Source organism: Cetorhinus maximus, chromosome 1, assembly GCF_964194155.1.
Source record: "Cetorhinus maximus chromosome 1, sCetMax3.hap1.1, whole genome shotgun sequence".
NCBI classification, from domain to species: domain Eukaryota; kingdom Metazoa; phylum Chordata; class Chondrichthyes; order Lamniformes; family Cetorhinidae; genus Cetorhinus; species Cetorhinus maximus.
Genome location: NC_135879.1, coordinates 244,754,703 through 244,780,841, shown reverse-complemented (window position 1 = coordinate 244,780,841; position 26,139 = coordinate 244,754,703). Strand labels below are relative to the sequence as shown.

General features: G+C 50.4%; 1 protein-coding gene across 1 annotated transcript in view; it reads right to left on the bottom strand.

Annotated features, from left to right (window-relative positions):
- Positions 1 to 555: 555 nt before the first annotated feature.
- The window catches only part of LOC144688564 (V-type proton ATPase subunit B-like), a 58,021-nt gene continuing 32,437 nt past the window's right edge, over positions 556 to 26,139 (bottom strand). Inside the window, exons 7-14 of the mRNA XM_078555300.1 lie at positions 22,377 to 22,478; positions 17,975 to 18,072; positions 14,855 to 14,978; positions 11,934 to 12,084; positions 8,820 to 8,902; positions 3,634 to 3,738; positions 806 to 935; positions 556 to 719 (exon numbers count right to left, since the gene is read on the bottom strand). Of these exons, the coding sequence (XP_078411426.1) occupies positions 556 to 719; positions 806 to 935; positions 3,634 to 3,738; positions 8,820 to 8,902; positions 11,934 to 12,084; positions 14,855 to 14,978; positions 17,975 to 18,072; positions 22,377 to 22,478 (957 nt within the window). The remainder of the gene's footprint in view (positions 720 to 805; positions 936 to 3,633; positions 3,739 to 8,819; positions 8,903 to 11,933; positions 12,085 to 14,854; positions 14,979 to 17,974; positions 18,073 to 22,376; positions 22,479 to 26,139) is intronic.

Below are 26,139 nucleotides of genomic sequence, written 5' to 3'. Positions count from 1 at the left end.
GAGCAAAAGGCAGAGGCGAGCGAGGGGGGTGGGGTGAGGAGATGAGTTGGGGTAAGGGGATCAGGGGAGGGAAACAAGGGAGGGGGTGTTGGGCAAGGGGAGAGAGTGAGGCTGAGGGGCCCAGGTTTGGGGGCATAAGGCAGGGGTTAAGGGGAGGGTGCGAGAGGGAGGGGGTTGATGGGAGGTAGCCCAGGAAAGGGCGTAAGCGCAAGGGTCCAAGGAGATGGCATGAGGGGAAGTGGCCAAGCGGAGGGGGGTGAGGGGGAGGGGACAAGGAGAGGAGGTGAGGCTGGGCAGAAAGGGGCAGAGGGAAGAGGGCGAGAGGAAAGGCTGGCGGGGTGGGTTTGTGGGTGTGGGGGAGTTTTAAAAAGTTTTTTCATGAATAATGAGTGTCACTGGCTCGGCCACCACGTTTAATGTCCATCCCTGTGGGGGTAGGAGGTGGAGACTGAGATGTTTGGGGGTATAGAGGATAAGGAGGGGTCTGGGTGGTGAGGGGAGGGAGCGGACAGGTTGTTTGTTGGGGGGGCGGTGGGGGAAGGGTAGGTGGACTCTTCACAGGTGAGTCCCAGTCTCCTCCTTGTTCTCCCGGGACTCCCGGGGGTAAAATTCCGAGACAATATTCCCTGGGATTCTCTTCAGCATTTCCTTGGGGAAAATGCGCAGCAGCTGCCACCCAATGTCCAGGGAATCGAAGATTGACCGGTTCTCGTACGGACCTGAAACGTAAACCACATGTGAGAGGGGACGTGGGAAGGGGAGGAGGCTGCTCAGCCCCTCGAGCCTGACTGTCTCGTTTCCTCACCTTGAGCAATAAAATTCTTCTCAAACTTCTGAAGGAATTCTAGGTACAGGAGGTCATCGGACGTCAAGGCCTCTTCACCAACCACCGCCTTCATGGCTTGAACATCCTTCCCGATGGCATAGCAGGCATACTGCCAGAGAACGGAGGAATAATGAGAATGAGAGAGAGAGAGAGAGAAAGTGAGAGAGAGAGAGAGAAAGTAAGAGAGATATACAGAGAGAGATAGAGAACCATCAAAGGAAAGAAGGATGTAGGGAGGGTTTATTGCAAGAGAGAAAAACAGAGATAAAGATACATACATATAGAGAGAGAGAGAGAGAGAGAGACATTCCTTCTCACTCGCTACCCAAACCCATCTCACTCGCTACCCAATCCCACCTCACTCGCTACCCAATCCCATCTCACTCGCTACCCAATCCCATCTCACTCGCTACCCAATCCCACCTCACTCGCTACCCAATCCCATCTCACTCGCTACCCAATCCCACCTCACTCGCTACCCAATCCCATTTCACTCGCTACCCAATCCCACCTCACTCGCTACCCAATCCCATTTCACTCGCTACCCAATCCCACCTCATTCGCTACCCAATCCCACCTCACTCGCTACCCAATCCCACCTCACTCGCTACCCAATCCCATCTCACTCGCTACCCAATCCCACCTCACTCGCTACCCAATCCCATCTCACTCGCTACCCAAACCCACCTCACTCATTACCCAATCCCATCTCACTCTCCAGAGGAGGGGACCTAGGGCAGGGAAGATGCTGTAAATTGAAGATGCTGCAAGTAAATAAACACTAGTTAGGCCACAACTTGAGTCCTGTGTGCAGTTTTGGTCACCTCATTACAGAAAGGATGTAATTGCACTCGAGAGGGTAGAGAGGATTTATGTGGATGTTGCCTGGACTGGAAAATTGCAGCTATGAGGGAAGATTGGATAGGCTGAGATTGTTCTCCATGTAACAGAGGAGGCTGAGGGGAGATTTGATTGAGATGAGAGGGGATCCTGGATAGAGCGGATGGGGAGGGCCGATTCACTTTAGCAGAGAGGTCAGTGACTGGGGAGGGAGGGCATAGATTTAAAGTGATTGTTAGGAAGATTAGGGGGAAGATGGGGAAAGATTTTTCACCCAGAGGGTTGTGGGGGTCTGGAGCTCACTGCCTGAAAGGGTAGCAGAGGCAAAAACCCTCAACTCATTGAAAAGGAGTCTGGATGTGCACCTGGAGTCCTGTAACCTGCTGGAAAGTGGGATTAAGCTGGGGGGGCTCATTTCTCAGCCGGAGCAGACACAGTGGGCCAAATTGCCTCCTTCTGTGCAGTAAACTTTCCTTTCCAATCCCACCTCCCTCCCTGTCCAATCCCACCTCCCTCCCTGCCCAATCTCACCTCCCTCCCTGTCCAATCCCGCCTCGCTCCCTGTCCAATCCCACTTCGCTCCCTGTCCAATCCCACTTCGCTCCCTGTCCAATCCCACTTCGCTCCCTGTCCAATCCCCCCTCCCTCCCGGTCCAATCCCGCCTCGCCCCCTGTCCAATCCCACCTCGCTCCCTGCCCAATGCCACCTCGCTCCCTGCTCAATCCCGCCTCACTCCCTGCCCAATCCCGCCTCACTCCCTGCCCAATCCCGCCTCGCTCCCTGTCCAATCCCGCTTCACTCCCTGCCCAATCCGCCCGCCCACCCTGCCCAATCCCCTCGCCCTCCCCGCCCAATCCTGCCTCGCTCCCTATCCAATCCCGCTTCACTCCCTGCCCAATCCCCTCTCCCTCCATGCCCAATCCCCCCTCCCTCCCTGTCCAATCCCACCTCGCTCCCTGCCCAATCCCACCTCGCTCCCTGCCCAATCCCACCTCGCTCCCTGCCCAATCCCACCTCGCTCCCTGCCCAATCCCACCTCGCTCCCTGCCCAATCCCGCCTCGCTCCCTGCCCAATCCTGCCTCGGTCCCTGCCCAATCCTCCCTCCCTCCCTGCCCAATCCCGCCTCACTCCCTGCCCAATCCCGCCTCGCTCCCTGCCCAATCCCGCCTCGCTCCCTGTCCAATCCCACCTCGCTCCCTGCCCAATCCCCCCTCCCTCCCTGCCCAATCCTGCCTCGCTCCCTGTCCAATCTCCCCTCCCTCCCTGCCCAATCCCGCCTCGCTCCCTGTTCAATCCCCACTCCCTCCCTGCCCAATCCCGCCTCACTCCCTGCCCAATCCCCCCTCCCTCCCTGTCCAATCCCACCTCCCTCCCTGTCCAATCCTGCCTCGCTCCCTGCCCAATCCCGCCTCGCTCCCTGTCCAATCCTGCCTCGCTCCCTGTCCAATCCCGCCTCGCTCCCTGTCCAATCCTGCCTCGCTCCCTGTCCAATCCCACCTCGCTCCCTGTCCAATCCCGCCTCGCTCCCTGTCCAATCCTGCCTCGCTCCCTGTCCAATCCTGCCTCGCTCCCTGTCCAATCCCGCCTCCCTCCCTGTCCAATCCTGCCTCGCTCCCTGCCCAATCCCGCCTCGCTCCCTGCCCGATCCCCCCTCGCTCCCTGCCCAATCCCGCCTCACTCCCTGCCCAATCCCACCTCGCTCTCTGTCCAAACCCGCCTCGCTCCCTGTCCAATCCCCCCTCCCTCCCTGTCCAATCCCGCCTCCCTCCCTGTCCAATCCCGCCTCGCTCCCTGTCCAATCCCACCTCGCTCCCTGTCCAATCCCACCTTGCTCCCTGTCCAATCCCGCCTCACCAATCCACCCAATTCCGTGTGTTTGCTCTTTCTGTTGTCCCAGTTTGTTTGGCTCTTGGTGAATTTTCCCAGCCCTCACTGCCATGCTCCACTGTGTATTCCCGCTCTTACCAGCTGATTGGACACATCCGCATGGTCTTTCCGCGTCATCCCTTCACCAATTGCTGACTTCATCAGACGGGAAAGTGAGGGGAGCACATTGATTGGTGGATATATCTGGAGGGGAAACAAACAAACTCGGAGAGAGATGTACAGATCAGCGAGACCTTATCTTACTGTTAACATGGACTGAATCCATCCATTAGCCTGTCTCTGCACTCTGACCAAAGCATGACAGTATAGTTACATTCAATCCAACCATCTCCCCATGACATTCAATGGCATAACCATCACTGAACCTCCACTATCAATCATTGATGGGTTACCATTGACCAGAAACTGAACTGGACTAGCCATATAAATACTGTAGCTACAAGAGCAGGTCAGAGGCTAGGAATCCTGCGGCAAGTAACTCACTTCCTGACTCCCCAAAGCCTGTCCACCATTTACAAGGCACAAGTCAGGAGTGTGATGGAATACTCCCCACTTGCCTGGATGAGTGCAGCTCCCACACTCAAGAAGCTTGACACTGTCCAGGACAAAGCAGCCACTTGATTGGCACCACATCCACAAACATTCACTCCCTCCACCACCGACACACAGTAGTAGCAGTGTGTACCATCTACAAGATGCATTGCAGGAATTCACCAATGCTCCTTCGACAGCACCTTCCAAACCCACGACCACTACCACCTAGAAGGACAAGGACAGCAGATAGATGGGAACACCACCACCTGAAAGTTCCCCTCCAAGTCACTCACCATCCTGACTTGGAAATATATCACCTTTCCTTCACTGTCGCTGGGTCAAAATCCTGGAACTCCCTCCCTAACAGCACTGTGGGTGTACCTACACCACAGGGACTGCAGCGGTTTAAGAAGGCAGCTCATCACCACCTTCTCAAGGGCAACTAGGGATGGGCAATAAATGCTGGCCTAGCCAGTGAAGCCCACATCCCGCGAACGAATAAAAAAAATTCAATCACTGCCTACGATACAATTATCAAAATTAATGCAGGCTTTTGAAGGAGTAATTAGGGAGAAACAGTTTCCATTGGCAGGAAGATCAGTAACCAGAGGGACACAGATTTAAGATCATTTGCAAAAACATCAGCAGTGAAATGATTAGATATGTTTTTACTCAGTGTGTTGTGGTCTGGTGTGGGCATCATTAGCAATTGGCTATGTTTACTGCCCATCCCTAACTGCCCTTGAGAGGATAATAAGCTGCCTCACTATTAGTGAGACTAGCTTTATTTAATTGACTGAATTTAAACTCCTGGCTGTAATGGTGAGATTTGGAATCATGTCTCGATCATCGGAGCGGAGCTGTGGGTAAGCACTGTGCTGCTGGGCCACCCCTGGATAGGCAAAATCAGGTGACAGGGAAAAAAAATGCGGGGGCGGGACTAACTAGGCGGTCCTTTCAAGGAGCCAGCATAGGCATGAAGGGCCAAATGGCCTCCTTCCCTCTTGTGTGGTTCTATGACTAATGTACAATGTGGATATTTGAGAACAATCAAAAGCAAGAATTTCCAGAGATGGACGAGTTCCTGAGTGAACGAGTCAATGTTTACAAAACATTAATCCCTGGGGAGGGTGTGTCTGGTGTAAGTTGTGAGTGTTTCGAGCTGATATGGTGCCATGTTTATTCTGTACATTGCACTGTGCTCAGCGTCCTCTTCCATCACCCCGAGGTGCACAGCACAGAAACACCCTCATCGCAACACCCCCTCCTCATGCACACCCACCACCCTCCCCAACCCCACCCTCTCCTCATGCACATCTCCCACCCTCCCCAACCCCACCCACCCCAACCCTACCCCCTCCTCATGCACATCTCACACCCTCCCCAACCCCATCCCCACCCCTCCACGTCCCCAATCCCACCCTCCTCCCCATCCCCCTCCCCTCCACGTCCCCAATCCCACCCTCCTCCCCATCCCCCTCCCCTCCACGTCCCCAATCCCACCCTCCTCCCCATCCCCCTCCCCTCCACGTCCCCAACCCTACCCTCCTCCCCATCTCCATCCCCTCCACATCCCCAACCCCACCCTCCCCAACCCCACCCCCTCCTCATGCACGTCTCACACCCTCCCCAACCCCATCACCCTCCCCTCCACATCCCCAACCCCACCCCCACCCCTCCACATCCCCAACCCCACCCTCCTCCCCACCCCCTCACCTCCACATCCCCAACCCCATCCCCCTCCCCATCCCCATCCTCTCCACATCCCCAACCCCACCCTCTTCCCCATCCCCACCCTCCTCCCCATCCCCAACCCCACCCTCCTCCCCATCCCCACCCTCCTCCCCATCCCCAACCCCACCCTCCTCCCCAACCCCACCCTCCTCCCCACCCCCTCACCTCCACATCCCCAACCCCATCCCCCTTCCCATCCCCATCCTCTCCACATCCCCAACCCCACCCTCATCCCCAACCCCACCCTCCTCCCCAACCCCACCCTCCTCCCCACCCCCTCACCTCCACATCCCCAACCCCATCCCCCTCCCCATCCCCATCCTCTCCACATCCCCAACCCCACCCTCATCCCCAACCCCACCCTCCTCCCCAACCCCACCCTCCTCCCCATCCCCGTCCCCTCCACATCCCCAACCCCACCCTCCTCCCCATCCGCGTCCCCTCCACATCCCCAACCCCACCCTCCTCCTCATCCCCATCCCCATTCCCTCCACATCCCCAACCCTACCCTCCTCCCCATCCCCCTCCCCTCCACATCCCCAACCCTACCCTCCTCCACATCCCCATCCCCTCCACATCCCCAACCCCACCCCCTCCCCTCCACATCCCCAACCCCACCCTTCTCCCCATCCCCCTCCCCTCCAAATCCCCAACCCCACCCTCCTCCCCATCCCCACCCCTCTCCCCATCCCCAACCCCACACTCCTCCCCACCCCTCCCCTCCATATCCCCAACCGCACCCTTCTCCCCATCCCCATCCCCTCCACATCCCCAACCCCACCCTCCTCCCCATCCCCATCCCCTCCACATCCCCAACTCCACCCTGCTCCCCATCCCCCTCCCCTCCACATCCCCAACCCCACCCTCCTCCCCATCCCCATCCTCTCCAACCCCATCCCCACCCCTCCACATCCCCAATCCCACCCTCCCCAATCCCACCCCCTCCCCTCCACATCCCCAACCCCACCCTCCTCCCCATCCCCCCTCCCCTCCATATCCCCAACCCTACCCTTCTCCCCATCCCCACCCCTCTCCCCAAACCCATCCTTTCTTTCCTCCCCATCTCCCCCATTCCTCTCCCACTGTTTAATTTGGCAAGTTTTATTCCGAGCTCTTGCCCCCTCCTGATTGGACAGAGATGTAGAAACATTGAAACTAGGATCAGGTGTAGGCCATTTGGCCCTTCGAGCCTGCTCTGCCATCCAATGTGATCATAGTTGATCTTCTATCTCAATGCCATATTCCTGCTTTCTCTCCACACCCCTTGATGCCCCTAATATCCAAACATTTATCAATTTTTCCTCATCTCAGTCCTAAATGGCCTTCCCCGTATCCTGAGACTATGGCCCCTGGTTGTAGACTCCACAACCAGGGGAAAGATCCTCCCTGCATCCAGTCTGTCTAGCCCTGTTAGAATTTTATACATTTCAATCAGATCCCCTCTCATTCTTCTAAACTCTAGTGAATGCAGGCCCAGTCAAACCAATCTCTCCTCATACAACAGTCCTGCCAATCCCCGTTATCAGCCTAGTGAACCTTCGCTGCACTCCCTCTATGGTAAGTATATCCTTTCTTAGGTAGGGAGACCAAAACTGCACGCAATACTCCAGGTGTGGTCTCACCAAGGCCCTGTATTACTGCAGTAAGGCATCCCTACTTCTGAACTCAAATCCTTTTGGAATGAAGGCCAACACACCATTTGCCTTCCTAACTGCTTGCTGCACCTGTCTATTTGCTTTTATTGACTGGTGTACAAGGACACCCAGATCCCTTTGTACATCCACATTCCCCAATATATCACCATTTAAATAATACTCTGCCTTTCTGTTTTTCACACCAAAGCGTATAACTTCACATTTATCCACATTATACTGCATCTGCCATGTGTTTGCCCACACACACAACTTGTCTAAGTTGTCCTGAAGCCTCCTTGTATCCTCCTCACAACCCACAACCCCGCCCAGGTTTGTGTCATCAGCAAACTTGGAAACATTACATTTGGTTTCCTCATCCAAGCCATTTATATATACCGTGAATAGCTGGGGCCCAAGCACTGATCCCTGTGAAGGCGATGGTGTTGTGGTATTGTCATTGGACTAGTAATCCAGAGTCCCAGGGTAATGCTCTGGGGCCCTGGGTTTGAATCCTGCCATAACAGATGGTGGAATTTAAATTCAATAAAAATCTGGAATTTAAAAAAAAGTCAAATGATGAATTAAAAAAATCACCATCTGCCATCTGGAAAAAGACCCATTTATTCCCACTCTCTGTTTCCGGTCTGTCAACCAATTCTCAATCCATGCCAGTATATTACCCCCAGTCCCATGTGCTTTAATTTTGCCCACTAACCTCTTATGTGGAATTTATCAAAAACCTTCTTGAAATGGCAAATACACCACATCCACTGGGTCTCCCTTATCTATTCTACTAGTTACATCCTCAAAAACTTCCAGTAGATTAGTTAACCATAATTTCCCTTTCATAGACACATGCTGACTTTGTCTAATCCTGTTAATGCTTTCCAAGTCTTCTGTTACCACGTCTTTTATAATAGACTCTAGCATCTTCCCCACTACTGATGTTAGACTAACTGGTCCATAATTCTCTGTTTTTTCTCTTCCTCCTTTTTTAAATAGTGGGGTTACATTTACCACCCTCCAATCTGTAGGAACTGCTCCAGAGTCTATAGAATTTTGGAAGATGACCACCAATGCATCCACTATTTCCAGGACCATTTCCTTTAGTACTCTGGGATGCAGATTATCAGGCCTCGGGGATTTTTCAGCCTTTAACCCCATTAATTTCTCCAGCACCATTTTTTTTTTACTAAGACTGATTTTCTTCAATTCCTCCCTCTCACAAGGTCCTTGGTTCCTTAACATGTGTCCTCCTTTGTGAAGACAGAGCCAAAATATGTGCTCAATTCTTCTGCCATTTCTTTGTTCCCCATTATTGGAAGAGGTGCTGACTCTGGTCTGGGTAGTGATGTCACTCACCTGTCTGTTATGTAGCTGTCTGTCAACATAGATCTGGCCCTCGGTGATGAATCCTGTCAGATCTGGAATCGGGTGGGTGATATCTGTAACAGATCAAACAATCTCTACACATTTAGAGATCTCACAGAAAGCACTAGATTACCACACCCTCTGTACCTACAATACCAGAGGGCACAAGAAAGTGTATGTGAGTTTAGCCACTTGATTCTGAAAGTGGTCCCTCTAAGAGTGGGATGTTGTGACTCCCTACAGGGTCAGGATGTAGAAAGCCCACAGGACTCCCTCTTCACCATCCAGTGAGGAAGAGAATGGTGTGCAGGAAGATAGCGGAGCTGACGCAGGGCACGATGAAGGGATACTTTCCTTACTTAGTGTTTCACCTACAGAAGAACATAAGAAGTAGGAACAGGAGTAGACCATTCGGCCCCTCGAGCCTGCTCCGACATTCAATACGATCATGGCTGATCTTCTTGTGTTTCGATTTCCACGTTCCCATCTAACCACGATAACCTTTGATTCCCTTGCCTAACAAGAATCTATCTACCTCTGCCTTAAAAATATTCAATGACCCCGCCTCCACCATCTTCTGAGGCAGAGAGTTCCAAAGTTGCACAACCCTCTGGGAGAAAAAAATTCCCCTCATCTCTGTCCTAAAAGGGCGACCCCTAATTTTAAAACAGTGACCCCTAGTTCTGGACTCACCCACAAGAGGAAACATCCTTTCCACATCCACCTTGTCCAGGCCGTTCAGGATCTTGTATAACTTCAATCGAATCACCCCTCACTCTTCTAAACTCCAGTGGAAACAAGCCCAGTTTGTCCAACCTTTCCTCATAAGACAACCCACTCATTCCAGGTATCAATCTGGTAAACCTCCTCTGAACCACCTCCAATGCATTTACATCCTCCCTTAAATAAGGAGACCAAAACTGCACACAGTATTCCAGATGTGGTCTCACCAATTCCCTGTATAACTGAAGCACAACATCCTTACTTATATGTTCAATCCCTCTTGTTATAAAGGATAACATTCCATTAGCCTTAATTACTTGCTGTACCTGCAAACTAACTTTTTGTGACTCGTACTGGAACACCTAGATCCCTCTGCAGCTCAGAATTATGCAGTCGCTCTCCATTTAAGTCATATTCTGCTTTTTTGTTCTTCCTGCCAAAGTGAACAACTTCACATTTTCCCACATTAAACTCCATTTGCCAGATATTTGCCCACTCACTCAACCTATTTATGTCTGTCTGCAACCTCCTCATGTCCTCTTCAAAACATACTTTCCTACCTGTCTTTGTGTCATCTGCAAATTTAGGTACCCTGTCTTCACTCCCCTCATCTAAGTCATTGATGTAAATCATAAGAAGTTGAGGCCCCAGCACAGACCCTGTGGGACTCCTAAACCTAAACAAGTTGTCACCTCTTGTTGCCGTCCTGTGACCAGACACCTCACTGCACTAACTGTGGCTCTGTCCAGTGTCTGTGAGTGACCGTTTGGGACTGTGTGTCTCTGTCCAGTGTCTGTGAGTGACCGTTTGGGACTGTGTGTCTCTGTCCAGTGTCTGTGAGTGACCGTTTGGGACTGTGTGGCTCTGTCCAGTGTCTGTGAGTGACCGTTTGGGACTGTGTGTCTCTGTCCAGTGTCTGTGAGTGACCGTTTGGGTCTGTGTGGCTCTGTCCAGTGTTTGTGAGTGACCGTTTGGGTCTGTGTGGCTCCGTCCAGTGTCTGTGAGTGACCGTTTGGGACTGTGTGGCTCTGTCCAGTGTCTGTGAGTGACTGTTTGGGACTGTGGCTCTGTCCAGTGTCTGTGAGTGACCGTTTGGGACTGTGTGTCTCTGTCCAGTGTCTGTGAGTGAGCGTTTGGGACTGTGTGTCTCTGTCCAGTGTCTGTGAGTGACCGTTTGGGACTGTGTGTCTCTGTCCAGTGTCTGTGAGTGACCGTTTGGGACTGTGTGTCTCTGTCCAGTGTCTGTGAGTGACCGTTTGGGACTGTGTGGCTCTGTCCAGTGTCTGTGAGTGACCGTTTGGGACTGTGTGTCTCTGTCCAGTGTCTGTGAGTGACCGTTTGGGTCTGTGTGGCTCTGTCCAGTGTTTGTGAGTGACCGTTTGGGTCTGTGTGGCTCCGTCCAGTGTCTGTGAGTGACCGTTTGGGACTGTGTGGCTCTGTCCAGTGTCTGTGAGTGACTGTTTGGGACTGTGGCTCTGTCCAGTGTCTGTGAGTGACCGTTTGGGACTGTGTGGCTCTGTCCAGTGTCTGTGAGTGACCGTTATGGACAGTGTGGCTCTGTCCAGTGTCTGTGAGTGACTGTTTGGGACTGTGTGGCTCTGTCCAGTGTCTGTGAGTGACCGTTTGGGTCTGTGTGGCTCTGTCCAGTGTCTGTGAGTGACCATTTGGGTCTGTGTGGCTCTATCCAGTGTCTGTGAGTGACCGTTTGGGTCTGTGTGGCTCTGTCCAGTGTCTGTGAGTGACCGTTTGGGTCTGTGTGGCTCTATCCAGTGTCTGTGAGTGACCGTTTGGGACTGTGTGTCTCTGTCCAGTGTCTGTGAGTGACCGTTTGGGACTGTGTGTCTCTGTCCAGTGTTTGTGAGTGACCGTTTGGGACTGTGTGTCTCTGTCCAGTGTTTGTGAGTGACCGTTTGGGACTGTGTGGCTCTGTCCAGTGTCTGTGAGTGACCGTTATGGACAGTGTGGCTCTGTCCAGTGTCTGTGAGTGACTGTTATGGACAGTGTGGCTCTGTCCAGTGTCTGTGAGTGACCGTTTGGGACAGTGTGGCTCTGTCCAGTGTCTGTGAGTGACTGTTATGGACAGTGTGGCTCTGTCCAGTGTCGTTGTCACAATTGCCTTCAGTTCCCTCAGGGAGACCAGTCTCTACCTTTACAGATACACTCAACCTATTGAAGGACTAACTAGCTGAGAGTGCCTGGCTCTAAGTGTCTTTCATCTTTCTGACCTACGTCCGGCAGAGTTACAACAGAGGCCAAAGAAACCCAAATGTTCCTTTTCTGTATCTTCATGCAGTCTTTATGAGGAACCTCGAAAGTTCTTTGTAAGTTTTGTGTGAGGGTTGTTTAAAGGTCAGAGGTTACGGTCCCTAGTTACTCACTGACCGTCGTTTGGCATGGTGAGGATGGGGATTTGTGTGATGGAACCGTTTCTTCCCTCCACTCGCCCCGCTCGCTCGTATATGGTGGCCAAGTCCGTGTACATGTAACCGGGAAACCCCCGTCTCCCAGGAACCTCCTCACGGGCTGCAGATACCTGGGGGAGGGGGGAGCGGGAGGGGCAGGGGGAGAGAGGGGATGGGGAGGGAAGCAAAGGGAAGAAGGGGAAGCCAGAAAACAGAGTATTAGAGCTGACAACACTCCAGATTTCATTGGTTTAGTTTCATGTCAATCATCAAATACAAATTGGACAGTAAGAGGGACAGACCCATCTCCATCTAGCTCTACTATCTCCATTGGCCCCTCCTGCCCACCAAATATCTGATTCTCCTTCTCTGGACCCCAGTCACTGAAGTTCCTTCTCTTGAATCGGAAAGCTAATCCTGCCACAGCTCTCCCGCTGTGTTATCATCTACAACTGCGGTTTGCAAAGGATCTCTAAGGAGTTACACCTCTTACTGTGACAATTTTGTCAATGTAGATATAGGTCAGATGAACGTTCTCCCTTCATTGCCCTTTAATTCTGGCCCTCTTGCACCAGCTCCATCACTGGTGGCCATGCCTTCAGCTTTCTGTGCCCCAAACGATGGAATTCTCTCCCGAAACCCATTCGCTTCTCCTTCCTCCTTTAAGACTGTGCCTAAAATCCATTCCTTTGACCTGCCTCTCATCACCTGTCCTCATAGTTCTGTCTTGGTGTCAATACTTGGCTCCAGATTGGCTGGTGGAACAGCCCCATTCAGTCTGAAAGTGTAACCGTGAGACCCCAGTCACCTGTCACTTTACCCCCACTCTGACCTCGCTGTCCTCAGCCTGCGACACCAGGCTAACCAACCTCAACGTAAGATCAAGGGACAGCACCTTGGCTTTCGCTTGGGCACCTGACAGCCTTCCGGACACGATACTGGGTTCAACAACTGCAGATCATAACCCACAGCACCCATCGTTTTGGGTGGCAACTTTAGGCGATGATTCTGTTATTCCCACTTACACCTCCTCTGACCCTGTCCTTTGTCCCTTTACTCTTCCTAAGACCATCTGTACTTACCTTGCACCGTCACCCCTGCCCTCTACCCTATTATCAACCTTTCCTCCTATTCTCTTCTCCCTTGGCCCCCGCACCCCCCCAGCCGCCGTTTCTGTCTCTGTACTTGCTTAAATCCTGCTCTCCTCCAATGTTTTCCAGTTCCAATGACAATCATCAATTTCTCTGTTCCCCTCTCCGTACATACTGTCTGACCTGCTGAGCGTTTCCAGCTTTTTCTGCCCCACGGAGAGAATATGAACATTATTGTCTGATCGCTGCCGCTTGTGGGATCTTGCTGGACACAAATTCCCCTCTGCATTTCCTGCGCTTCCGCGATGACTGCACTTCAAGATACCGTATTGGCTGGAGAGTTCTCTGAGCCAGCCTGAGCTTATGAGAGGGTGCTAGGGAAATGCAAGCCTTTCTTCCATCTGATTCATGCACCCCCCCTCTCTCCCCCTCCCCCAGGATACCACATTTATTGTATTCATTTTCCCAACTTGCTGTGGGGGAATTTGAACTCTCAAACCACAAAAGATTTTGAGTCTGAATCCTCAGTCTACCTTAAACCCCTTTCAGTCATTAACCCACTATTCCCCAGGTTACTTTTGGTTACTAACCCATTACTCCCCAGGTTACTTTTGGCTACTAACCCATTACTCCCCAGTTTCCTTTTGGTTACTAACCCATTATTCCCCAGTTTCCTTTTGGTTACTAACCCATTATTCCCCAGGTTACCGTTCGTTACTAACCCACTATTCCCCAGGTTATTTTTGGTTACTAACCCACTATCCCCCAGTTTCCTTTTGGTTAGTAACCCATTATTCCCAAAGTTACTGTTGGTTACTAACCCACTATTCCTTAGGTTAGTTTTGGTTACTAACCCACTATCCCCCAGTTTCCTTTTGGTTACTAACCCACTATTCCCCAGGTTACTTTTGGTTACTAACCCACTATCCCCCAGTTTCCTTTTGGTTACTAACCCACTATTCCCCAGTTTCCTTTTGGTTACTAACCCACTATCCCCCAGTTTCCTTTTGGTTACTAACCCCACTATTCCCCAGTTTCCTTTTGGTAACTAACCCATTATTCCCCAGTTTCCTTTTGGTAACTAACCCACTATCCCCCAGTTTCCTTTTGGTTACTAACCCATTATTCCCCAGTCTCCTTTTGGTAACTAACCCATTATTCCCCAGTTTCCTTTTGGTTACTAACCCATTATTCCCCAGTTTCCTTTTGGTTACTAACCCACTATTCCCCAGTTTCCTTTTGGTTACTAACCCCACTATTCCCCAGTTTCCTTTTGGTTACTAACCCCATTATTCCCCAGTTTCCTTTTGGTTACTAACCCATTATTCCCCAGTTTCCTTTTGGTTACTAACCCACTATTCCCCAGTTTCCTTTTGGTTACTAACCCACTATTCCCCAGTTTCCTTTTGGTTACTAACCCACTATTCCCCAGTTTCCTTTTGGTTACTAACCCACTATTCCCCAGTTTCCTTTTGGTTACTAACCCACTATTCCCCAGTTTCCTTTTGGTTACTAACCCACTATTCCCCAGTTTCCTTTTGGTTACTAACCCACTATTCCCCAGGTTATTGTTGGTTAGTAACCCACTATTCCCCAGGTTATTGTTGGTTAGTAACCCACTATTCCCCAGGTTATTGTTGGTTAGTAACCCACTATTCCCCAGGTTATTGTTGGTTAGTAACCCACTATTCCTTAGGTTACTTTTGCTTCTCTCCAGCTGTCACCTTTGAACCTGTCCTGCATTTTGAACATCTCACTCTGAGTCTCTCACTCTGCGTCTCGATTTCAAAGTTCTCCAGCATTTTCTCACCTCGCGCAGAGCCTCGGCGTAGGAGCTCATGTCTGTCAGGATGACCAGCACATGCTTCTCACATTGGTAAGCCAGGAACTCAGCGGCAGTCAGTGCCAGGCGAGGGGTGATGATCCGTTCAATACTGCAGGAGAGTCACAGCAAACCCAAATTAATGTGGGTCTGGAACCCAAAGAGGAGGAAGTCATGGTCCAGCTGTTCAGGGCCACGGTTAGACCTCATCTACAGAGCTGCGCCCAGTTCTCTGGTCTTTAGGAAGGCTAAATAGGCCTTGGTGTGCATTCAGAATGATAACTGGGCTAAAAGGGTTAAATTATGAACTTGCATTCACTAGGATTGTATTCCCTTGACTATGGAAGAATAAGGGGTAATTTAATCGAGGTGTTTAAGACGAATAAAGGATTAGATAGTGTTGAAAGAAAGAAATTATTTCCCCAGGTCGGAGGGGGAGAAGCCCTGGAAAAGGGGATAGGATCTTAAAATTAGAGCCCAGGGTTCAGGGGTGATGTCAGGAAGCATTTCTTCACACCAAGGGGATAGAAATCTGGATCTCCCCTAAACGGCTGGTGGGGCTAGGGTTAATTAGAGATCTCACCAGACCAAGGGGTTTTTGTCAGGGAAGAGGTATATAAGAAGAGGAGGGTTAAATGGGTTGAAGTAGAGATCGATCATGGTTTAATCAAATGATGGGGCAGGATTGAGGGGCTGAACGACATCCTCCTATTCCTAACACAATAATACAGGAAATATTCCTTCCACTGGTTTGGGAGTGTAGGGCTCGGGGGTATAATATAAACATTAGAGCTAAACCTATCATGGGTAAAAATTAGGAAACGCCTCCACACAGAAAGGGTAGCAGACATCTGGAACTCTCTTCTGCAAGTGACAATCCATGCTTAGATCTACTGTTAATTTTAAACCTGAGACTGAGAGGTTTTTGTTAACCAAAGGTATTTTTTAAAATTCATTCACAGGATGTGGGCTTCGCTGGCTGGGCCAGCATTTATTGCCCATCCCTAGTTGCCCTTGAGAAGGTGGTGGTGAGCTGCCTTCTTAAACCGCTGCAGTCCATGTGGTGTAGGTACACCCACAGTGCTGTTAGGGAGGGAGTTCCAGGATTTTGACCCAGCGACAGTGAAGGGACAGCCGATATATTTCCAAGTCAGGATGGTGAGTGACTTGGAGGGGAACTTCCAGGTGGTGGTGTCCCCATCTATCTGCTGCCCCTGTCCTTCTAGATGGGGGTGGTCGTGGGTTTGGAAGACTGAACCAGGATGTTGTCGGTGGGAGATTCAGCGATGGCAATGCCGTAGAATGTCAAAAGGAGGTGGTGAGACTCTTAGTCATTGCCTGGCAATTGTGTGGTGCCAGTGTTACTGGTCACTTATCAGGCCAAGCCTGAATGTTGTTCAGAACTTACTACAAAAGAACACAGGTATCTGAGGAGTTGTAAATGGAACTGAGCACTTGTTTTTACTCTTTCACAGGATGTGGGCATTGCCCATCCCTAACTGCCCTTGTTCAGAGGGCATTTAAGAGATAACCGCATTGTTATGGGCCTGAAGTCACATTGCCAGGCCAGGTAAGGGCAGCAAGTTTCCTTCCCTAAAGGACATTAACAACAACAACAACAACGACAGTTGACAATATTTTCATGGTCATCATCAGACTTTAATTCCAGGTTTTTATTGAATTCAAATTCCACTATCTGCTGTGGTGGGATTCGAACCCTGGTCTCCAGAGCATTACCCTGGGTCTCTGGATTACTAGCCCTGGTGACAATACCACTACACGACCACCTCCCCTGAGTGCGCACTGTGCAATCGTCAAGGGATACGCGGCAACAGTGGCTTTTTGGAGTCAGTCTCAGATCGACCAGATCTCATCGAGTGTCACAACAGCTTGAAGGGCCTAATGGCCGCCTCCTGTTCCTCTGCCCCTCTGGGGATCTTACCGCAGTTCCTGCTCTCCACCACTTGGTGACACTAGTGCACTATCTAGATACAGAGACCAACGGTGGCCCCCCCTAGAGACAGGAGATGAGAGCTGCACCTCACCCTCCAACTCACAAACCTTCCCCCATAACCTTCTCTGTCGGCTGGTTGACCGAGTGTGGAATTACACTGAGTGAAATCTTGCTGGAAGGTTTGTCAAAAGTGGCGCCCAAAGAATCCATCAAACCTGCTCCACCTCTAATCCAACAGGAAACTTCACAGGTTCTCACTGCGGCTGTGAACACTTTGCAATACTTACAAGTATAAATTAGACAAAATAATTCCCCTTATTTATTTTTAATGGTCAATTTGAAAAAATAAAGGTGCCTGTACTTATATCAATCACAGCAGAGAGCGTCACTCTGTATCTAATCCCGTGCTGTACCTGTCCTGGGAGTGTTTGATGGGGACAGTGTAGAGAGAGCGTCACTCTGTATCTAACCCCGTGCTGTAACTGTCCTGGGAGTGTTTGATGGGGACAGTGTAGAGGGAGCTTTACTCTGTATCTAACCCCGTGCTGTACCTGCCCTGGGAGTGTTTGATGGGGACAGTGTAGAGGGAGCTTTACTCTGTATCTAATCCCGTGCTGTACCTGCCCTGGGAGTGTTTGATGGGGACAGTGTAGAGGGAGCTTTACTCTGTATCTAACCCCGTGCTGTACCTGTCCTGGGAGTGTTTGATGGGGACAGTGTAGAGGGAGCTTTACTCTGTATCTAACCCCGTGCTGTACCTGTCCTGGGAGTGTTTGATGGGGACAGTGTAGAGGGAGCTTTACTCTGTATCTAACCCCGTGCTGTCCCTGTCCTGGGAGTGTTTGATGTGGACAGTGTAGAGGAGCTTTACTCTGTATCTAACCCCGTGCTGTACCTGTCCTGGGAGTGTTTGATGGGGACAGTGTAGAGGGAGCTTTACTCTGTATCTAACCCCATGCTGTACCTGCCCTGGGAGTGTTTGATGGGGACAGTGTAGAGGGAGCTTTACTCTGTATCTAACCCCGTGCTGTACCTGTCCTGGGAGTGTTTGATGTAGACAGTGGGGTCTATTAGAAGAAAATCTTCCATTTTATAGCCTAGTGGAGAAACGTCAATATTCGACAGAAAGCATTTGAAGAAAGTCAATGTCTTACGTTGGGTCATTGGCGAGGTTGAGAAACAGACACACGTTATCCATGGTGCCATTCTCTTCAAAGTCGGACTTGAAGAATCGAGCCGTCTCCATGTTAACCTGTGAGTTAGAGGAGAAATGGAGACACAGTCACTCCCTCATTGACAGACAAGATGCCTCGGCGGATAGTTACTCCGAATGGGTTAGTACAACTGGGTACTGACAGGAGCCATGATTGACACGGTTATTAATATCACATCGTCTCAATGACGAGAGGGAGGGTCAGTATTGAGAGATGGTCAGTACCAAGTGAGAGTCAATGCCGAGGGAGAGGGTCAGTGCCAAGTGAGAGAGGGTCAGTGTCAAGTGAGATGGTCAGTGCCAAGTGAGAGAGGGTCAGTGTCAAGTGAGATGGTCAGTGCCAAGTGAGAGAGGGTCAGTGTCAAGTGAGATAGGGTCAGTGCTGAGAGAGCGGGTCAGTGCCAACTGAGATGGTCAGTGCCAAGAGAGGGGATCAGTGCCAAGAGAGGGGGTTAGTGCCAAGTGAGATGGTCAGTGCCGAGAGAGGGGGTCAGTGCCGAGAGAGAGGGTCAGTGCCAAGTGAGATGGTCAGTGCCGAGAGGGGGTCAGTGCCAAGAGAGGGGGTCAGTGCCAAGTGAGATGGTCAGTGCCGAGAGAGGTGGTCAGTGCCAAGAGAGGGAGTCAGTGCCAAGTGAGATGGTCAGTGCCAAGAGACAGGGTCAGTGCCAAGAGAGAGGGTCAGTGCTGAGAGAGAGGGTCAGTGCCAAGTGAGAGAGGGTCAGTGCCTAGAGAGTGGGTCAGTGCCAAGTGAGAGAGGGTCAGTGCCAAGTGAGAGAGGGTCAGTGCCGAGAGATTGGGTCAGTGCCAAGAGAGAGGGTCAGTGCCAAGTGAGAGAGGGTCAGTGCCGAGAGTGGGTCAGTGCCAAGTGAGAGAGGGTCAGTGCCGAGAGAGTGGGTCAGTGCCAAGTGAGAGAGGGTCAGTGCCGAGAGAGTGGGTCAGTGCCAAGTGAGAGAGGGTCAGTGCCAAGTGAGAGAGGGTCAGTGCCGAGAGAGTGGGTCAGTGCTGAGAGAGAGGGTCAGTGCTGAGAGAGAGGGTCAGTGCCAAGAGAGAGTGGGTCAGTGCTGAGAGAGAGGGTCAGTGCCAAGAGAGAGTGGGTCAGTGCTGAGAGAGAGGGTCAGTGCTGAGAGAGAGGGTCAGTGCCGAGAGAGAGGCTCAGTGCCAAGTGAGAGAGGGTCAGTGCCGAGAGAGAGGGTCAGTGCCAAGTGAGAGAGGGTCAGTGCTGAGAGAGAGGGTCAGTGCCGAGAGAGAGTGGGTCAGTGCTGAGAGAGAGGGTCAGTGCCGAGAGAGAGTGGGTCAGTGCTGAGAGAGAGGGTCAGTGCTGAGAGAGAGGGTCAGTGCCGAGAGAGAGTGGGTCAGTGCTGAGAGAGAGGGTCAGTGCCAAGAGAGAGGGGGACAGTGCCAAGTGAGAGAGGGTCAGTGCTCAGAGAGAGGGTCAGTGCCGAGAGAGAGGGTCAGTGCCGAGAGAGAGGGTCAGTGCTGAGAGAGAGGGTCAATGCTGAGAGAGGGGGTCAATGCCAAGTGACATGGTCAGTGCCGAGAGAGTGGGTCAGTGCTGAGAGAGAGGGTCAGTGCCGAGAGAGAGGGTCAGTGCTGAGAGAGAGGGTCAGTGCTGAGAGAGGGGGTCAATGCCAAGTGACATGGTCAGTGCCGAGAAAGTGGGTCAGTGCTGAGAGAGAGGGTCAGTGCCGAGAGAGAGGGTCAGTGCCAAGTGAGATGGTCAGTGCCGAGAGAGGGGATCAATGCCAAATGAGAGGGTCTGCGCCAAGAGAGTGGGTCAGTGCCAAGAGAGAGGGGGACAGTGCCAAGTGAGAGAGGGTCAGTGCTCAGAGAGAGGGTCAGTGCCGAGAGAGAGGGTCAGTGCCGAGAGAGAGGGTCAGTGCCAAGTGAGAGAGGGTCAGTGCTGAGAGAGAGGGTCAGTGCCAAGTGAGAGAGGGTCAGTGCCGAGAGAGAGGGTCAGTGCCAAGTGAGAGAGGGTCAGTGCTGAGAGAGAGGGTCAGTGCCAAGTGAGAGAGGGTCAGTGCTGAGAGAGAGGGTCAGTGCCAAGTGAGAGAGGGTCAGTGCCGAGAGAGAGGGTCAGTGCCAAGTGAGATGGTCAGTGCCGAGAGAGAGGGTCAGTGCCAAGTGAGATGGTCAGTGCCGAGAGAGGGGATCAATGCCAAGTGAGAGGGTCTGCGCCAAGAGAGTGGGTCAGTGCCGAGAAAGAGGGTCAGTGCCAAGAGAGAGGGGGACAGTGCCAAGTGAGAGAGGGTCAGTGCTCAGAGAGAGGGGGTCAGGGCTGAGAGAGAGAGTCAGTGCCAAGTGAGAGAGGGTCAGTGCCGAGAGAGAGGGGGTCAGTGCCGAGAGAGAGGGGGTCAGTGCCGAGAGAGAGGGTCAGTGCCAAGTGAGAGAGGGTCAGTGCTGAGAGAGAGGGTCAGTGCCAAGTGAGAGAGGGTCAGTGCTGAGAGAGAGGGTCAGTGCCAAGTGAGAGAGGGTCAGTGCCGAGAGAGAGAAGGTCAGTGCTGAGAGAGAGGGTCAGTGCCAAGTGAGACGGGGTCAGTGCTGAGAGAGAGGGTCAGTGCCGAGAGAGAGGGTCAGTGCCGAGAGAGAGGGAGTCAGTGCCGAGAGAGAGGGTCAGTGCCAAGTGAGAGAGGGTCAGTGCCGAGAGAGAGAAGGTCAGTGCTGAGAGAGAGGGTCAGTGCCAAGTGAGACGGGGTCAGTGCTGAGAGAGAGGGTCAGTGCCGAGAGAGAGGGTCAGTGCCAAGTGCGAGAGGGTCAGTGCCAAGTGAGAGAGGGTCAGTGCCGAGAGAGAGAGGGTCAGTGCTGAGAGAAGGGTTCAGTGCCAAGTGAGAGAGGGTCAGTGCCGAGGGAGATGGTCAGTGCCAAGTGAGAGAGGGTCAGTGCCGAGAGAGAGGGTCAGTGCCAAGGGTCAGTGCCGAGAGAGGGGGTCAGTGCCAAGTGAGATGGTCAGTGCCGAGAGAGAGGGTCAGTGCCGAGGGTCAGTGCTGAGAGAGGGGGTCAGTGCCAAGGGGAAGGGTCAGTGCCAAGGGGAAGGGTCAGTGCCGAGACAGAGGGTCAGCGTAGTATATCAGGATTATTGTAAAAACCCATCTGGTTCACTTATATCCTCTGGGGAGGGAAATCTGCTGTCCTTACCTGGTCTGGCCTACATGTGACTCCAGACCCACAGCAATGCGGTTGACCTTTTACTGTCCTCTGAAGTGGCCGAGCAAGCCCCTCAGCAATCAGGAAGGCAGCTGACCGCTGAGTTAGACCAACACACGCTCAACTGCAGGCAGCCATTATTGAACTAATTTTATTTGCACCTCCTCAACAGAGAGGGCAACAGACAGGGCAATATAACAAAATGCACAGATCTCGCAATGAACTGCACTCGCTCTCCACTTGAACATTACTTGTACATTAAAATGTAAACTGGTACACGTATATAAGTTCCCAGAATACAATATGACTAAACCAACATCAACATTATCTGAAATTTAACAAGGGTTGCATACTTGTTTCTGGTATTAACACAACCAAAACATACATGACCGATCCTTCCAGGGGATTTTTATATGTTAAAAATTTGCTTTTCCTTAACTCCAATATGTGTTTAACAAATATATCATCTGACCAGAAATAATGAAAAGAACAACATATTTCTTTTCCCTTCCTACATATTTTCAATTAAGCTATCCAAGCTTCTTTCTCTTTCTGTTTTGGTATCTCCTTCCATTGGCTCTCTCAACATTTCTGTCTCGAATCTGAACTTTGACTTCAACCACCAATTCCACAGAATGGTCAGGACTGTGACATCGATTGACTAGTCTTCATCAAAGACCCCTGACTCACTTTGCTCCACCAGTGGCTTCTGTGATACCAGCAAACATTTGGCTTCCTTTCTGACTTTCACTTTGGGCTGGAGGAGGAATTTGGACTAGAGGGGGTTTTATCATGTTCTCCCTTTGACTTTCGTCTTTCAAGCAAATGATCTACATGACACTGGCAGAGTTTCTCTCCAATCTTCACCAGATATGTAAATGCACCCAGACAACTCCAATCACATCCTTCTGCTTATTTTTCTCCTTGACCTTCCTGCCCAGCACTGGACTCTCTAAGTTTCATGCCTCGTGTATCATGACCCATCTTCACTTTGTTTTGTCTAATCTTTATAGATAGCTCCTCTCGTTGCTTAGCAATTAGATTGACCTTTGACCTCCCCGGTGTTTAACTGGAGTGGCACGCTACCAATCGCTTGGGACTTTTTCGTGAGATGCGTGCTATCGTTCTGGCTCTGTGGTGGTGAAGTGAGCATTAACGGGAGGGCTGCTGAAGGGAAAGATCCCATCGACTGCAGGTCTTACCCCCATCGCAGCAAACACAATGGCAAAGTTGTCCTCACTGTAATCCACAACGTCTTTGGACTTCTTGACCAGGCCGGCTTGCCTGCAGATCTGGGCGGCAATCTGGAATAAAATTACAAACAAACACAGATACAAACCAGAAACAGAGAGAAATCTCTCACTGCCCAACCACAAGGACAATCAGATCCCAGGCAGTTGTTTACACCTAGAAATAAAAATAGCATTGGGAGAAAAAGGGACATAGTATTTATGCTACTGCATGAATAATCCACAGGCCTGGGCGAATTCTCCGGAGCCATATAAGAAGGCAACATGGCCCCCTCGAGCCTGATCTACCATTCAGCAAGATCTGATTGTGGCTCTTAATTTTTAAACCCCTTATTTTCAAATTGTGCCTCCTTGTTCTAGAGACCCTTCCGAGTCCTCATATGTTTCAGTGGTTCACCTCTCATTCTTCTAAATTCCAGTGGGTATAGGCCCAACCTGCTCAACCTTTCCTCATAGGACAACCCAGGAATCAGCCTGGTGAACCTTCTCTGAACTGTCTCCAATGCAAGTTTATTCCTTCTTAAATAAGGGAACCAGAACCGGACACAGTGCTCTAGGTGTGGTCTCACCAATGCCCTATGCAGGTGTAGCAAGACTTCCCTACTTTTATATTCCATCTCCCTTCCAATAAAGGCCAACATTCCATTTACCTTCCGAGTTCCTTGCTGGCCCTGCAGGACATCCTTTCTGCGATTAAATCATACTCTGCTTTTCTATTCTTCTTTCCAAAGTGGACAACCTCACGTTTCCCAACATTATACCCCATCTGCCAAATTTTGGCTCAATCACTTAATCTGCGTACACCCTCTTGTGTCTTTTTGTGCCTTCACAACTTGCTTTCCGAACTATCTTTGTATCATCAGCAAATTTGGCCACTCAGTCCCCTCACCCAAGTCACTAATATAGATTATAAATAGTTGAAGCCTCAGCACTTGTGTTTTTGAATAGAGCATTCAAGAAGTGGGGTGAAAATTGACACCTTTCGGGCAGCTACCAAGCAAATATGTTTATCTTACTGATGAAATTGGTACAATGAAAGGGGTTTCATTGTTAAAAGGTGGAGTTCAAAGAGGCTGGTGAGACAATGAGAACTTGAATTCAATCGGCGGCGGTAGGTATAACTTCAGTAGTTTTCGGGTGTGCAGAGCAGAGGCAATGTGAGATCAAAAAGCAGCTGTAAGGCTCCAACTGGCTCCACAGGAACCAAAGTGAAAAGAACCTCATTTGGAATTCGTGAGATGAAAATGCTTTGCCTGGTGTCTGGTTAAGTCTATGGGTTGCTGTTGCCTTAATGAAGATTAGTTTGGGAATTTGTTAAAAGTTATGATGGTAGTAATTTGTTCACCATGTGTATATATTTTAACCTGTGTAAATTAATAAAATGTTTCACTTAGTTCAATGTAAAACCTCAAGAACTGGTGGTCTGAATCCTGAATTTAGAGTCGCATCTCAAACATAACACTTAAAATTATAGGTTATGACAGTTGTTTAAAGTTTCCCTCTGGGAATTTTAAATAATTCCGCTTTACCAACTGCATCAATCATAACAGGGCTACAGATACAAGATTCAATGTGAGAGATTTAGAAGGCAGGAGATACTCCTCCACAAAGCGAGTTGTGAGGCAGTGGAAACTATTGCAGGGTTAGTGACTGGAGCAAATATTTAAGAATAAGTGTGTGAGATATTAGGGATATGGGAACAGTGCCGGTATATGGGATTGGATAGCGCTCATGTGAAGGATGAACACCAACAGAAACTCAATCTGTTCCCTCCAAGTGATTCTGTAAATCTCCATTTGCCTTTCTCCACACTCTTCCTCTGAGACCTCACCCAGAACTGCACAAAATACCCGAACACAACACCTGGAAAGAAACTGAATGCAGCCTCTGTCTTTGGATTGGTCCTGCTAATTGTTAAATTCAATTGTTCAGTGTTTGATTGTGTGTGTGAGAGTTCGAACTGTTTGCTGTGTCACATGTGGACCAAACTGGCTAAGGGCAATAGAGAATAAAATGGGTTTATAGGACAGTCTGATAGTTTCATAATTGTTATTAATTAGACTAGCAAACTAATTCCAGATTTTTAAACTAATTTCATTTAAATGCCCCCAGATGCCAGGGTGAGATGTCGACACATGATTCAGGAGCATGAGTCCAGGCTTCTGGGTTACGAGTCCAGCAAACATTATCCCAATGATACTGTCCCCATGGGAGCAGAGCTTCCGTGGTGAACATGACCTCATTGTGTGGGGGCAGAGAGAGATTACACAGTGAAGGGTATCTCATTGTGTGGGAGCAGAGAGAGATTACACAGTGAAGGGTATCTCATTGTGTGGGAGAAGAGAGAGATTACACAGTGAAGGGTATCTCATTGTGTGGGAGCAGAGAGAGATTACACAGTGAAGGTTATCTCATTGTGTGGGAGCAGAGAGAGGTTACACAGTGAAGGGTAGCTCATTGTGTGGGAGCAGAGAGAGATTACACAGTGAAGGTTATCTCATTGTGTGGGAGCAGAGAGAGATTACACAGTGAAGGGTATCTCATTGTGAGGGAGCAGAGAGAGGTTGCACGGTGAAGGGTATCTCATTGTGTGGGAGCAGAGAGAGATTACACAGTGAAGGGTATCTCATTGTGTGGGAGCAGAGAGAGATTACACAGTGAAGGGTATCTCATTGTGTGGGAGCAGAGAGAGATTTCACAGTGAAGGGTATATCATTGTGTGGGAGCAGAGAGAGAGATTACACAGTGAAGGTTATATCATTGTGTAGGAGCAGAGAGAGATTACACAGTGAAGGTTATCTCATTGTGTGGGAGCAGAGAGAGATTACACAGTGAAGGGTATCTCATTGTGTGGGAGCAGAGAGAGATTACACAGTGAAGGGTATCTCATTGTGTGGGAGCAGAGAGAGATTACACAATGAAGGGTATCTCATTGTGTCGGAGCAGAGAGAGATTACACAGTGAAGGGTATATCATTGTGTGGGAGCAGAGAGAGATTACACAGTGAAGGTTATCTCATTGTGTGGGAGCAGAGAGAGATTACACAGTGAAGGTTATATCATTGTGTGGGAGCAGAGAGAGATTACACAGTGAAGGTTACCTCATTGTGTGGGAGCAGAGAGAGATTACACAGTGAAGGGTATCTCATTGTGTGGGAGCAGAGAGAGATTACACAGTGAAGGGTATCTCATTGTGTGGGAGCAGAGAGAGATTACACAGTGAAGTGTATCTCATTGTGTGGGAGCAGAGAGAGATTACACAGTGAAGGGTATCTCATTGTGTGGGAGCAGAGAGAGAGATTACACAGTGAAGGTTACCTCATTGTGTGGGAGCAGAGAGAGAGATTACACAGTGAAGGGTATATCATTGTGTGCGAGCAGAGAGAGAGATTACACAGTGAAGGGTATCTCATTGTGTGCGAGCAGAGAGAGATTACACAGTGAAGGGTATATCATTGTTTGGGAGCAGAGAGAGATTACACAGTGAAGGTTACCTCATTGTGTGGGAGCAGAGAGAGATTACACAGTGAAGGGTATACCATTGTTTGGGAGCAGAGAGAGATTACACAGTGAAGGTTACCTCATTGTGTGGGAGCAGAGAGAGATTACACAGTGAAGTGTATCTCATTGTGTGGGAGCAGAGAGAGATTACACAGTGAATGTTACCTCATTGTGTGGGAGCAGAGAGAGATTACACAGTGAAGTGTATCTCATTG